At 53.9% G+C, this 14,211-nt stretch overlaps 1 protein-coding gene across 4 annotated transcripts in view; it reads left to right on the top strand.

The window, feature by feature from the left end:
- The window catches only part of PPP6R2 (protein phosphatase 6 regulatory subunit 2), a 64,134-nt gene that overhangs the window by 38,376 nt on the left and 11,547 nt on the right, over positions 1-14,211 (top strand). For all 4 annotated transcript variants that reach the window (XM_030959592.1, XM_030959590.1, XM_030959591.1 and 1 more), the window contains exons 9-21: positions 417-543; positions 1,155-1,307; positions 2,017-2,238; positions 3,457-3,521; positions 5,862-5,977; positions 6,825-6,910; positions 7,203-7,283; positions 7,624-7,721; positions 9,619-9,676; positions 10,540-10,667; positions 11,519-11,676; positions 13,543-13,696; positions 14,068-14,156. In XM_030959592.1, the coding sequence (XP_030815452.1) occupies positions 417-543; positions 1,155-1,307; positions 2,017-2,238; positions 3,457-3,521; positions 5,862-5,977; positions 6,825-6,910; positions 7,203-7,283; positions 7,624-7,721; positions 9,619-9,676; positions 10,540-10,667; positions 11,519-11,676; positions 13,543-13,696; positions 14,068-14,156 (1,535 nt within the window). The remainder of the gene's footprint in view (positions 1-416; positions 544-1,154; positions 1,308-2,016; positions 2,239-3,456; positions 3,522-5,861; positions 5,978-6,824; positions 6,911-7,202; positions 7,284-7,623; positions 7,722-9,618; positions 9,677-10,539; positions 10,668-11,518; positions 11,677-13,542; positions 13,697-14,067; positions 14,157-14,211) is intronic.

Below are 14,211 nucleotides of genomic sequence, written 5' to 3'. Positions count from 1 at the left end.
AATACGGTATAATAAATAATAGAAATAACTAATATAATAGAATCAATACCATGCAGGTATGGGAATGTGTTCAGGAGCTGAATATTATTATTTTTCATCCTCATTTTTGAAGAGAAAACCACTGACATGGCCAGTGTGACTGGAGGCTCTTTAACAAAATCTCCACCTCTGGATACTGGGGGCAGTTCTGGACCCCAGGAGAAGGAAGATGGAATGCAGGAAGTGTAGAAGGAAAATGGTTTTAGTGGAATTGCTGATTAAACACCAGGTTGGGCACTGGTTTAATATGATAAAGTCCCAGAATCCCAGGACGGACTGGGTTGGGAGGGACCTTGCGGACCCTGGTATCACTTGGTTGTTCAGAATGGGAAGAGGGAATGCTGAGTGACTCCAAGTGAATCCTGGTGTTCCCTCAGGGTGGAAGGCCTGATGGACTCGTACACTCAGGGATTCGAGAGGTCTTACACTGTCAACAGCAGCATCTTACACGGCATCGAGCCCCGGCTCAAGGACTTCCACCAGCTGCTGCTGTGCCCACCCAAGGTACCACCAGCACTCCTGGGACTTCAGACAGCTCCAGCACAGACACGTGGCCAGGGAGGGGAAATCCACAGCAAATCCTCTAGCTCGGGTGTGCAGGGATGAGCAGCAGGAGCCTGAGAGTTGTGTTCAGGGAAATTTTTGGGACTGGGGAGATGGGAAGGGATGGAGAGGAAGAAACTTTCAATGGATAGTTGGATTTTGATATTCTGATTTGGAAGTTAAATCTCCCAGTGGCCCCAGACCCATCCTCTTGGGAAGGTGGTTTAGGTTTCCCTGCTGAGAACATTCCTGAAATGGGTGGGTTCTGTTAAATCTGACAATTCCAGCTGGGGTTGTTAGGGATCATCCAGTGCTACTCCATGCAGGGCAGGGTCACCTGGAGCAGGTGACACAGGGACATGTCCAGCTGGGATTGGGATGCCTGCAGAGCAGGGGACTCAGGCCCTCCCGGGCAGTGCAGGGTTCCAGGGCTCTGTCCCCTCCATGGGAAGCTCTCGCCCCTGGTGGGGTGGAATTCCCAGGGTTGGATTTATGGCCAAGGCCCTGTAGAACCCTGGTGCAGGTGTGCTGGGGGAACGCTGTCCTGCCCTGACTGCCCTCCCTGCCCTCAGAAACCGGCGATCCTGACCACGCTGGGGGTGCTGGAGGAGCCGCTGGGGAACGCACGGCTGCACGGCTCGCGGCTGATCGCGGCGCTGCTGCACGCCAACACGCCCAGCATCAACCACGAGCTCTGCCGGCTCGGCACCATGGAGTTGTTACTTGTGAGTGTCCGGGGCACCGGCGGTGGGACCTGGGATCCCTCCTGTGCAGGGCTTGTGCCGGGGGGCCACAGTCCTGGCATTTCCCTTGCCTGCTCCAGCTCCTCTTCCCCTGGAGGAGCGTTTGTGATCCAGATCTGACTGTTTGGGGTTTTGGACTGAGCCTCACACTTCCTGTTCCATGTCAATTTAGTGGAGAAGGTGTGAAACAGTCTGTGCTGTGTGTGTGAGCTCCTGGAATGATGAGAGATTAATTTTCTCCCAGGATCCCTGAGGCTGGAAAAAGCCTCCCAGAACCTGGGCAGCTGTAAGAGAATTAATTCCACCCTTAGTAGTGGTTTAGTTCCTGTTTTTCCTAGGCTTCATTGAGCCCCAGCAGAGTTAAGTTGTTTAATTCAGTGTGTCTGTGCTGTGAGTGCTGTGTGAGAGGATTCCTAAGTGCTCCATTTATTGGGAATATTCACTGATTTCCCAGCAGACTGAGCGCCCTGGGAATGCAGAGCCCAGCCTGCCGTGGGTGCTGGCATGTAGCAGGAAAACTGTTTGATTGGAATTGCTTGATCAAACAACAACTTGGGCAACAATTTAATATCCCAGAGTCCCAGAATCCTGGGATGGGTTGAATTGGGAAGATCCTTAAAGATCCCTGATATCATTAAAACCAGGAAAATTTATCCTGAGTAAACTCTTCCATCTCTCATTTCTCCTCCAGGATTTATTTTTTAAATACACGTGGAATAACTTTTTGCATTTCCAAGTGGAGCTGTCCATAGCAGCCATCCTGTCCCACTCGGTGCACGAGGGGAAGCCCAGCCCGGGGGAGCCGGGCAGCAAAGAGGAGGCTCCGAGCGGGAGCGCGGCCCCGGAGCCCGCGGAGCCCGCGGAGCCCACACAGCCCCCTGCCGGAGGCACCGAGAACGTCATGGTCACCCACGTGAGAGCTGGGCTGGGGTCACCAGGGTCCTTGGGCTGGGGCTGGGGTCACCAGGGTCCTTGGGCTGGGGCTGGGGTCACCAGGGATCTCTGGGGTGGGGCTGGGGTCACCAGGGTCCTTGGGCTGGGGCTGGGGTCACCAAGGTCCTTGGGCTGGGGCTGGGGTCACCAGGGATCTCTGGGGTGGGGCTGGGGTCATCAGGGATCTCTGGGGTGGGGCTGGGGTCACCAGGGTCCTTGGGCTGGGGCTGGGGTCACCAGGGATCTCTGGGGTGGGGCTGGGGTCATCAGGGATCTCTGGGGTGGGGCTGGGGTCACCAGGGTCCTTGGGCTGGGGCTGGGGTCACCAGGGTCCTTGGGGTGGGGCTGGGGTCACCAAGGTCCTTGGGCTGGGGCTGGGGTCACCAGGGATCTCTGGGCTGGGGCTGGGGTCACCAGGGATCTATCGGATCAGGCTGGGGTCACCAGGGATCTCTGGGGTAGGGCTGGGGTCGCCAGGGCACCTCTGGGGTGGGCTGTTCCAGAGCAGGCACTTGTCTCAATGTAGATTTTTTTATTATTATTTATTTTATATGTAATTTTTAGTGGGTTTTGTTATAATTTATTGCCTTTAAATATTGTTTTTATTATTTATTATCAAATTTTAGTGGGGTTTATTATTATCTATTTTTAGTGTGTTTTATTTATTATAATTTGTGGTGGGTTTTTTATTATTATTTTTATCTATTTTTGGTGGTCTTTATTACTATTTATTATCATTTGTAGTGGTTCTCATGGAGCTGTGGTTGCTTTTGTGCCTTTATTTGCAGCATCCCATTAAAACTCCCCTCATTTAATGACCCTGTAAATCCCTTGGTATTTATTAAAATTATCCCCATTTATTATTGAAATTCCATTTTTTAAAGTAAAAAATACTACAAATTTTGGACAAAAAACTGACCAAGACCATTCCAGCTGTCAGTAGCCAGGCCTCAGTGAGGTGGCTGGAAAATGCCAGCAGAGCTTTAATTCCTGCTGCTGGGGGGCTCAGGAGCAGCCTGGGGATGCTCCAGGTGTTGCTGCTCTGCTGGGATCCTCTGGGGAATAACCAGGGAGGAACTGGGCTCTTGGGCAGGGGAATGGCTGAGGTTGGAGCTCCTGAGGAGCAGCCAGGGAAGGAGCAAGAGGATCCACAGTTCTCCTTTGGAAAATCCTAAATATCCTCCCTTTTTCCCCACAGCTGTTTCAGAAGTGCTGCCTGGTGCAGAGGATATTGGACGCCTGGGAAGCCAATGACAAAATCCAGTAAGGAATTGCTGGCCTGGGGCTGCACATTGACTTTGGAATATTCTTGGAGGATTTCTATTTTAATGGTGTCCAAACAGACTTGGATTTTGGTTAAGATTTGGAACTGGGGTGGTTTGCATGCTGACAAGCCAAATTCCCAAATTTCGGACAGGATTTGAAGGCATGATGGGGTTTATGGATGTTTCCAACACCCCACCCCAAACAGTCTTCTGCTTTCCTGCTTTTTCAGGGAATCCCATGGAATATTCACTTTTTAAACTTGTTTGTTTGTTTGTTTGTTTGTTTGTTTGTTTGTCTTAAAGATACAATTTTATTCTTCCTGGAGTAGAAAACTGTTGGAAATTGGGGTGGCTGAGCATTTGTGGCCTGAATTTCCTATTTTAGCTTTATAAACCCCTTGAATTTTGTGCTGATTGGGCTGATAAGAACTAAATATTCTAAAAGAACTAAAACATTAAAGTGGAAATATTCCAGAGGCTTCGGTTTCTGTGTCCAGCTCAGTGTTTGGTCCTCCCTCTCTATTTTGAGCTCCTCATGGCTTCCAAGGGCTTTGGAGTCCCACTGGAATTGTTTAGGCCATAATTGATGGATTGAGATCTGGATTACATTTTTTTTTGTTGGTGTGGTTTGGAGTTTTGGGTTTTTGGTTCTTTTTACAGCCCCTTGTCCACATAAGGAATTGTGCTGGGCATTTCCTTGCCCACTTCTGTAGGACCAAAAATATCCCTGGGTGCTGCTTGGGAGTTTTCCTGATTAAACCAGAAAGGAACCAGAGCTCATCCCTATTTCCTGCCAGAGTTCCAGTCACCACCACACTGGAAAGAATCTGAGTGGAAGGAAAAAAATAGGGATTTGAGCAGAGGAATCTCAGCTGGGGCTTTGGGAAGGTGGAGTTTCCAGGAAGGTCCTTGGCTGCTCTCAGTGGGCAGATGAAGGCCAGCAGGGACCGACCCTGCATCCCTGGCAGTGCCCAAGGCCAGGCTGGACACTGGGGCTGGAGCAGCCTGGGACAGTGGGAGGTGTCCCTGCCATGGCAGGGCTGGCACTGCAGGGTCCCTTCCCACCCAAACCATTCCCTGGGCTGGTTTGGAGCATGTTTTCACTCTTCAGGAAGGGAAGCAGTGAGGAGCCAGAGCAGGGACTAAGGGCTGCTTGGGGTCTGTGTTGGGAACTGGTTTTATCCCAGGGGGAATCCCATGGTTGGATGGGAATGTCTTCTGTTCTGGGGGAGTCACTGCTGCAATCCCAGTCCCACCCTGGAGCTCTGCCAGTAGCTGTGCTGTAGATCCTTAACTTTGGGAGTTTTCTTCCCTGGGAATTACAATCAGATTTATTTGTGCATCTTTTCCATGTTTAGCTCCTTGTTTGGAGCCCCTCCCATGTTACCTGAGCAGGAGGAGGGATCAGGAGGGAACAGGGCAAAATGAAGGAAGGTCCTTGTCCTCAGGGTGAGCTCACCCCATCCTGCCAGAGCAGGGCTCATCCCTGCGTGGGGCTGAAATTCTGTGGCCATTGGGGCAGGAATTCTGTGGCCAGTGGGGCAGGAATGCTGTGGCCAGTGAGGCAGGAATGCTGTGGCCAGTGGGGCAGGAATGCTGTGGCCAGTGGGGCAGGAATGCCGTGAGCCATTGGGACTGGAATTCTGTGGCCAGTGGGGCGGGAATGCTGTGGCCATTGTGTCTGGAATGCTGTGGCCAGTGGGGCAGGAATACTGGGGCCATTCCCAGGGCTCTCTCCTGGCTCTGTGGTTATCCTGGCTCCATGGGCATCCCATCCTGGCTCCATAGGTGTCTCGGCTTCTTTGATATCCTGGCTCTGTGGGTGTCCTGGTTCTGTGGGTATCCCAGCTCCATGGCTATCCCAGTTCCATGGGTATCCTGGCTCCGTGGGTGTCCCAGCTCCATGGCTATCCCAGTTCCATGGGTATCCTGGCTCTGTGGGTATCCCAGCTCCATGGCTATCCCAGTTCCATGGGTATCCTGGCTCCGTGGCTATCCCAGTTCCATGGGTGTCCCAGCTCCATGGCTATCCCAGTTCCATGGGTATCCTGGCTCTGTGGGTATCCCAGCTCCATGGCTATCCCAGTTCCATGGGTATCCTGGCTCTGAGGGTGTCCCAGCTCCATGGCTATCCCAGTTCCATGGGTATCCTGGCTCTGTGGGTATCCCAGCTCCATGGCTATCCCCGTTCCATGGGTATCCTGGCTCTGTGGGTATCCCAGTTCCATGGGTATCCTGGCTCTGAGGGTGTCCCAGCTCCATGGCTATCCCAGTTCCATGGATATCCTGGCTCCCAGGGTATCCCGGCTCCGTGGGTAGCGGCTGCTCTCTGTTCCAGGGCAGAGGGCGGCAGGAGGAGAGGGAACATGGGGCACCTGACCCGCATCGCCAACGCCGTGGTGCACAACATGGAGAAGGGGCCCATGCAGGCCCAGATCAGTGACTTCATCAAAGGTACTGCCTGCTCCTCCTCTTCAGCCTCCTTCTCCTCCTCCTCCTTCTCCTTCACTTTTCACTGCTCTCCAGGGAAAAATAACCCTTGGGAGCTCCTGGGAGGGCTCACTGCAGGTATTTCTTCAAGATCCTTTCCCATTGGAAAGTGTTCCCGGGGAAATCCCACAATATCCCATCATTTAAAGTGTGGTGAGACCCCATTTGCCTGCTCTTGGTTTTCACACAGTGAGGTTAAGGTTGGACAGTGGGAGGTGTCCCTGCCATGGCAGGGGTGGCACTGGATGGGCTTTGAGGTCCCTTCCCACCCAAACCCATCCCATGATTCCATGACTCTCTGAGGAAAGAGACACAAGGTTAAGTGTCCCCAGATGTGCTCATCAGGGATATTCCCATTGCCAGGCTGTGTCCATCCTGCCCTCACTGGATCCACTTGGAGAACTGTTTTTGTCCCATGGCTTTGGGTGGGAGGAAGGAAGATTTTCCATTTTCCACATTTTCCATCCCCACGGCTCAGCCTCTGCCGGGCTGGGAGGGGGCACAACTGGGCAGTGACAATCTGAGGGCACAAACTTCTGCTCTTTCCTCCTTTTATTATTTCTCCATTTCCCTGCCTCAACCCTCAAGTTCTGCTCATCTTTGTGCTCCCAGTTGTGCTGGGCTGGGAGGGATGGGAGAGCAGGGCAGCCCCAGTCCCCAGGAGAAAAGGGAAGACCCAAGCACAGCTGGAGCCCTGCTCGGGGTTGTTCCCAGCAAGGTGAGAGAAGCTGTGAGTCCTTAGCCCAGGTGAGTCCCCAGGGAGTTCAGCTGGCTCAGAACTCCCATGATTTCTGTGTCCCTCTCATTCCAGAGTTGCCTGAGGACTGCAGGGGCAGGTGGGAGAGTTTCGTGGAGGAGACGCTGACGGAGACAAACCGGAGAAACACGGTGGATTTGGTGAGTTGGTCACTCCAGTGCCTGCTGGGCTTCCCCTAACAGAAGAAAGGGATATTCCTGGTTTTTCTCATTTTCCTGCTTTTGCTGAAGAACGCTTCAAGGCAGAGTAGAAAGCATTTCCATAAACATGTTTCATAAGAGTCCTTCAGCAGAGCTGATCTGTGGTGCTGAGCTGGTCCCTAGGATTCCTTGGGGCAGCTCCTGCCTGGGCAGGAGTTTGGGCTTTGGTGGAACGAAACACTGGAGCTTTTCCAGCTTTCCCTGGTTCCCTGACTGGTTTGTGCTTTCCCAGGTGAGCACCCACCACCTGCACTCCTCCAGCGAGGATGAGGACATTGAAAGTGCTTTTCCCAACGAGCTCACTCTCCAGCAGGTGAGTTGGGAACATCTTCACTATTCACTGTTTGCTGCTCCAGTTGCCTTTGGTCCATCCTGGTCTGGAGCAGCTTCCTGAACTCTGCTCCCAGTCTGTGTTCAGCTCCTTTGGGCTTTCCCAGAGCAGTTCCATGGCCTGGGATCCACCTGGGAGCAGGGCAGGAGGCATTGGGGCAGGAATCCCAGAGCTCTTGTATGACCCTGCTCTGGGAAAGGGTCACAGTGAGGATTTCACACTCTTCCCTGGGATTTTAGTGCTTTCCTGGAGGAGCTCCACTGACTGTTTCTGGAGTGTCTCTGAGCACCCTACTGATGGATTTTTTGGGATCCCTTCCCAGGCCTTCTCTGAGTACCAGATCCAGCAGATGACGGCCAATTTTGTGGATCAGTTTGGCTTCAATGACGAGGAGTTTGCAGACCAGGATGACAACATCAAGTGAGTCTGGGGGTGTTTGGTGGCAGCACCGAGTGAGTCTGGGGGTGATTGGCATTTCAGCCTCTTTGCATCCCATCCTCCCTCTGCTTCAGGTTTACAAATGAGCCTTGTTATCCCTCCTCAGGTTGTAAACAGCTCCTTGTTTTCCAGGAGCCCAGCCCGATCTCCAGAGCCAGGTGGAGAAGCAAGGAAAAGTATTCCTTCATTTCAAAGAGGGATATTTGAAATAAAGCAGGCAACTGTTGTCCAGCCCTGGTCTGGAATGAGTTTAAAGACAAAGCATGAGAGCAAACTCTGGGCAGTTAAGCAGATCTTTTCCAAGGCATTAAATCCTTATTGAAGGAGGAGTGAAGGGACAGTGCTCTGTTGGAATCCATGGAAAATGCAGCCATTTTCCCTCTCCTGAGGAAGGGAGGAGGGATGATCAGGAGCAGTGGCGGTTCAGGGAGACAGGGAAGGAGATTCAGTGTTACACAACTTGCTGAATCCAGAGCTCGGAATTTACTGCTTTTACAGAATTCCTTTAATCCCATTAAAGCTGCAGCTCATCCTGTCTCCTTAGAAATATACCTGGCGCTGGGATAATCCCAGTGGCCATAACAGTCCTGAAATTGGGACCAGTTATGGGCTGAGCAGTGTTCCAGGGGATCCCAGTGCTCCTGGGTTTGTCTCCATCCCAGGAATTTCTTGGGATCCAAGGCAGCACCTCTATCCTTCCCATCCAAGGTTTTTCCTGAGCCTCAGAGATGTCAGAAAATTTAATAAGGCCAAAAAGTTCTAGAAATAGAATCAGAATTGAAATGGACAGAAATTGTTCTGTTCTTCACATAAATATTTTTAAAATAAAATAAAATAAATAAAGACTTTTCACTGCTGGCAAATACATCTCCATGTGAGTGAGGGGCAGGGAGGAGTTAAATCCCTGTGGAGCTGCCCCAGGGGCCTCGTGCCCAGTGTAAAATGAACATGAAGCTGGAAAAAGTCTGCCTGGCATGTTGTAGCTCCCTTTGTGATTGGAAAAGGAGAATGTCCTGCAAAAAGGGGAATATTCTGGGAGTGCTGCTCCCTGCCAGCTGTTTCCAGGTGGTGGACACTGGGCTGGAAGTGAGTTGGAATATTTAAGGACTATCAGTCATGTGTCAGTCCCTGGGATTGCAGGAGTATTGAACAGGAGAGTCTTTCAAAGAAAATTGCACTGGAAAAGCTACAGATCCATGAGTGGGGAATGAACGCTTCCTGAATCCAAATTCTGGGAATTGGGAATTTCTGGGCCTGCAGCACCCTCTGCTGTTGCCACCAGGGGCTCCTGGCTTGGAGTGGGAATTGGGTCATCGGGGATATCCACATCCTGGGATATTCACAGAACAGCACACCTTGGGCTTTGAGACTGAGATTCACAGAATCCCGGGATCCCTGAGGCTGGAAAAGCCCTCCCAGCCCATCCAGTCCCAGCTGTGCCCGATGCCCACCTTGTCCCCAGCCCAGAGCCCTGAGTGCCACCTCCAGGAATTCCTGGGACACCTCCAGGGATGGGGACTCCAAATTTCCCCTGACAAGGCCTGACCCCCCTTTCCATGGGGAAATTCCTGCTGATGTCACCCTGAGCCTCCCCTGGCCCAGCCTGAGGCCATTCCCTCTGCTCCTGTCCCTGTTCCCTGGAACACAGCCCGACCCCCCCAGCTGTCCCCCAGGAAAATCCCTCCAGTGCCCCCCCTGCCATGGGCAGGGAATGTTCTAGGCTGGAATAACCCTTCCCTCGGTGAGGGGACACGGTGGGCAGGAGTGGCTGTGCAGGGACCCCAGCCCAGGAGTGGCTCTGGCTCTGCTGCTGTCCCTGTGGGAAGCACAGGCTCCTGGGAGCCACCCCTGAGGCTCTTCCCTCCCTCCTCCCTCCCAGCGCTCCCTTTGACCGCATCGCCGAGATCAACTTCAACATCGATGCTGACGACGACAGCGTGAGTGGGGCTCTGGGCCGGGGCTGGGGTCAGTGTGCTGCTGGAAAGGTGCTGCTTGCATGCTGAGAGAGCAAAGATTTGGGGGTTTGGGCAATGCAGAGGGGCCTGAGAGAGCTGGGCACTGCTGGCCCCTCAGGGCTTCCTGCCAGGAAATGTTCCCTCTGAGGCAGCACCCCTGGCACAAGGGGGAATCTTCCTCCCTCCCTGCAGTGCCACTGTGTTCTTAGAATCATGGAATCCTGGGATGAGTTGGGTGGGAAGGGACCTCAGAGCCCCTGCAGTGCCAGCCCTGCCATGGCAGGGACACCTCCCACTGTCCCAGGTGCTCCAGCCCCAGTGCCCAGCCTGGCCTTGGGCATTGCAGGGATGCAGGGGCAGCCCCAGCTGCTCTGGCAATCCCAGCCCAGCCAGGAATTCCTCATTGCCAAGATCCCATCCATGCCTGCACTCTGGCAGTGGGAGCCATTCCCTGGGTGCTGTCCCTGCAGGCCTTGGCCCCAGTGCCTCTGCAGCTCTCCTGGAGCCCCTGCAGGCCCTGCCAGGGGCTCTGAGACATACCTGTATTCCTCTCCTGTCCAGGTGAGCACCCCTAACTCTCACAGCTTTAGATGATCTTTCCGGACACAGATTAGGGAAGCATAGGCAGAGATGGATTTCTCATGGATCTAAACATTGCCAGGCTGTTCCTTTCCTTTCTTGGTTTATTGCCCCAAAGCAAAGCAGCAGCTGGACTGTGGTGATCCCAGGTGATCCCAGGTGGTCCCAGTTCCTGAGCAAAGCTGGATTTGGTCAGCCCTGAGACTTGGGCTTAAAGCAGTGTCTCCAGAGACCCTGTGGAATGTGATTTGCCTTTGGTCCTGCAGCCCAACGCCTCCCTGTTCGAGGCCTGCTGCAACGAGCGCATCCAGCAGTTCGACGACAACGAGGAGGAGGAGGATATCTGGGAGGAGAAGGACATCTCCTACGCCACCCAGGTCAAGTCCAGGACACGGTAAGGTGAAAGCAGAACTCTGATTTTCCCCCTGCTGCTGGAAATCTGCACATTTCAGTCCAGGCCAGGAGGAATTCCTTGGGTTTTGTGTCATTTTGGGGCTGTGAGGTTTTGTCTGACACAACCTTGAGCACTTTCCCTGGCACTTGTGCTGGGGGTTCTCCTAAACTGGAGACAGATCCAGTTCAAGGGAATTCATTAACAATGGGAACACCTAATTAATGAGTCTTCCATCAAACACATTAAAAACCCCCACCCTTAGTGTGAAACACTTGGAATTTGCTCCTTCTCTCATCCTTGGAGAGGAGGAGGAGGAGGAGGAGGAGGAGGTGAGACTGAGGGGAGTGGGCAGAACATTCTTTCTCAGAACATTCAAATCAGAAAAGTGAGAACAAGAGGCCTCCCAGGGGCATCTCGGGCTTTGAAATAATTTTTCATCCCTTTGACAGAGCCACTCATTAAAATAAAGTTATTTCCATAATTCCCAATCTGCAATGTGATCAAAGGAAACAGAGAAAACATCCAAGACTTCGCTGTGTCCTTGCCAAGCATCAACAGCCTCAGGCCCTGCCTGGGCACAGGGTGGGCTCCACACCAGTGTCTGTCCCCTCTCTGAGCACTGGTTTGTGTGGTGTCACCAGCCCTGGCTCTGTCCTGCACCTCCAGGGAATGCTGGCAGCAAAGCCCTCGGGAATCTGGTACAATCTCTCTGAGCACCCACAATTGACCTGAGCAGTTGGGGGAAATATTTTGGGGGAAACAACCCTGGCAAAGGCTCTGGGCTGTTTCCCCAGAGACAGGGAGGAGGCGCTGAGGGATCCAGGCATGGCTCATTCCCAGTTCCCATTCAGGTTTGGAGCCTCACAGACGTCAGAGAGCTCCAAGAGTGACCTGGAGAACGGGGACCACGACGGCAGCGTGGACTCGGAGGAGGAGGAGGAGCGGCCACCACCCCCCTCCCCACACAAGAGCAGCACCCCGGAGCAGAAGGACTCAGACTCCTGCCAAGGTACCGGGGTTGGGAGCACATCCCTGGGGCTGCAGGGGTCACAGCAGCACTCACACACTGCCAGCTCCTCCTGGCCAAGGGAAATGGGAATGTCAGGGCTCACTTTGTGCCTCTGGAGTCCCTGGAGCTGCAGCCCTGCCCCGGAACAGCCCTTGAATGTCAGGCAGCCCCACAGGGTGAATCCCATGGAAAGGGTCCCTGCCCATGGCAGGGCTTGGAATGAGAGGAGCTGTACGGTCCCCTTGCACCCAAGCCATTCCATGGTTCTGTGGCTCCCTGAATCCCAGCTCCTTCAGTGCAAATCCCAATCAAAGCAGCAGTGCAGGGATGTGACCTGAACTCCTCCCTGCCCATTCTCCTGCTTTTCCAGCTGTGCTTTGCCTGTGGCAATCCCATCCCTACAGTGACTGGAGCAGGAGTGCAGAGGGACAGGCTTTTCCTGGAATCCCAGGAATGGGTTGGGTGGGAAGGGACCTCAGAGCCCCTGCAATGCCCCCCCTGCCCTGGCAGGGACGCCTCCCACTGTCCCAGGTGCTCCAGCCCCAGTGTCCAGCCTGGCCTTGGGCACTGCCAGGGATGCAGGGGCAGCCCCAGCTGCTCTGGCAATCCCAGCCCAGCGCCTGCTCACCCTCCCAGGCAGGAATTCCTTCCTAAGATCCCATCTAAACTGGAGCTGGAAGCCATTCCCTGTGTCCTGTCCCTCCAGGCCCCTGTACATTGTCATTTTCCATCTTGTGCTCCCTTCAGGGGTTTTCACAACTCTCTGTGTAAATGATGCCATGGAAATGCTGGACAGACACGGTGCTGTCAGCAGAACAATTCCAAGGGACAAAACACTTTCCCAACCATCCGTTTTTCCATGCTTTTTGAGTGCTACACCATTTTTTTGCTCCTTTGTGTTGCCATTGGGAGCACCAGGCAGGATTATCCTGTGATCCTGCTCTCTGCACCCCTTTGGAAGTGTCAGATAATTCCAGTCCATTTGGAAGAACCAGTATGAGCCTCCCAGTCCCAGTGGGCTGTGTATGGCAGCCCAGTCACCCTCTGGAGACTCAGCTGGAATTTGGGATCAGTTTTGGGGATGCAGCCCTGGAGGGGGCTCTTGCACTTGGTTCTGTTCCTGCAGAGCTCTGCAATCCTCCCTCTGTCCTGGGAAAAGCTAAGGAAAAATGCTATTCCAAAGGTGGGATTTGTAGGACTGGAAGTAGGAAGTGGGACTAGAAGTGGAAGGAGGTTCTGGAGGAGGAATTGTCCAGGACTGTGAAAAAAGCAATGGGTGATTTTTAGGATCTTAAATATTGGAAAATATTGGAATCCCGTGATCATTTCTTTACTTGAAACCCAACCATTGGAGATGGAGATGGGAGCTTTTGGCAGGGAATTGAGGGACTTGGAGCTGGGAATCACTGGCTTGGGGGATGAAGCCACCCACGGTGTTATTTGTTTCCATGGATGCCTCTCCTGGTGATAAACACAGAGGGATTTCTGTGGGATACAGACGGGTGTGGAAGGGGGGCCCTGGGATGGGTCCCTGTGTCCCTGGGATCCCGGGGATGTTCCTGGGATGCACTGGGATGTCCCTGGGATGCCACTGGGATCCCAAGGATGTTCCTGGGCTGGGTTGCTGTGTCCCTGGGATCCCCAGGGTGCAGTTGGAATGTTCCTGGGATTCCCCTGGCATCCCAGCGGTGTTCTTGGGCTGGATTGCTGTGTCCCTGGCATGTCCTTGGGATGTTCCTGGGCTGGGTTGCTGTGTCCCTGGGATCCCTGGCATGTCCCTGGGATGTCCCTGGGGTCCCTGCTCTGTCCCTGGGGTGCTCCCGGCCGGCTGTGGCTGGGCTGGCACCCAGGCTGTGGTGTCCCTAGGGGCTGGCTGGACGGCCGTGTTCGAGCCCGCGGGCCCCACGCCGCCCGTGGCCATGGATGTGGGCTCCAGCGTGTGGGACTCGGCCGCCCCGCAGAGCAGCGCCCCGGAGGAGAAGGGCTGGGCCAAGTTCACTGACTTCCAGCCTTTCTGCTGGTAAGAGCCACGGAATCCCAGCTCCCCTGGGGCTTGGGAACCGGGGAATATTTGGGATACGTTTTGATGGAGTGCCTGGCTGTAATCCTTTCTTCTTCCCCTTCCCATCGCTTCCATTTTATTGTTTAATGCTGTCTGATGATCCTTGATCAGGGCTCCTTTGTGCTTTTCGCTGCTTCCCAGTGCTTCTGACTGGGGTGGGACACAGCCCCGCTTTCTGTGTCCTCACTGGGGTAGAGAGCCAGGAAATGAGGTTTAGAGAAATTCACAACAGTGATGGGAAGGGAGAGCAGGGCCGGTGGCTGCTCGTGGGGCTGTTGGGAGGCTTTGGGATGATCCTGGCTCTGTGCTCAGGGCTCTTCCCTCCCCAGCTCCGAGTCCGGCCCTCGCTGCAGCTCCCCCGTGGACACCGAGAGCAGCGGCACCGACAGGACCCCGGCGCAGGGCCAGGACAAGAACTGTGAGTGACACTGGGCCACACGGGCAGCTCTCAGCCCTTGGGAGCTCTGCATGGA

This window comes from Camarhynchus parvulus, chromosome 1A (genome assembly GCF_901933205.1).
Source record: "Camarhynchus parvulus chromosome 1A, STF_HiC, whole genome shotgun sequence".
Classification (NCBI taxonomy): Eukaryota; Metazoa; Chordata; class Aves; order Passeriformes; family Thraupidae; genus Camarhynchus; species Camarhynchus parvulus.
Note: the sequence above shows the minus strand (reverse complement) of the source record. Positions and strands in the feature narration are given on the sequence as shown.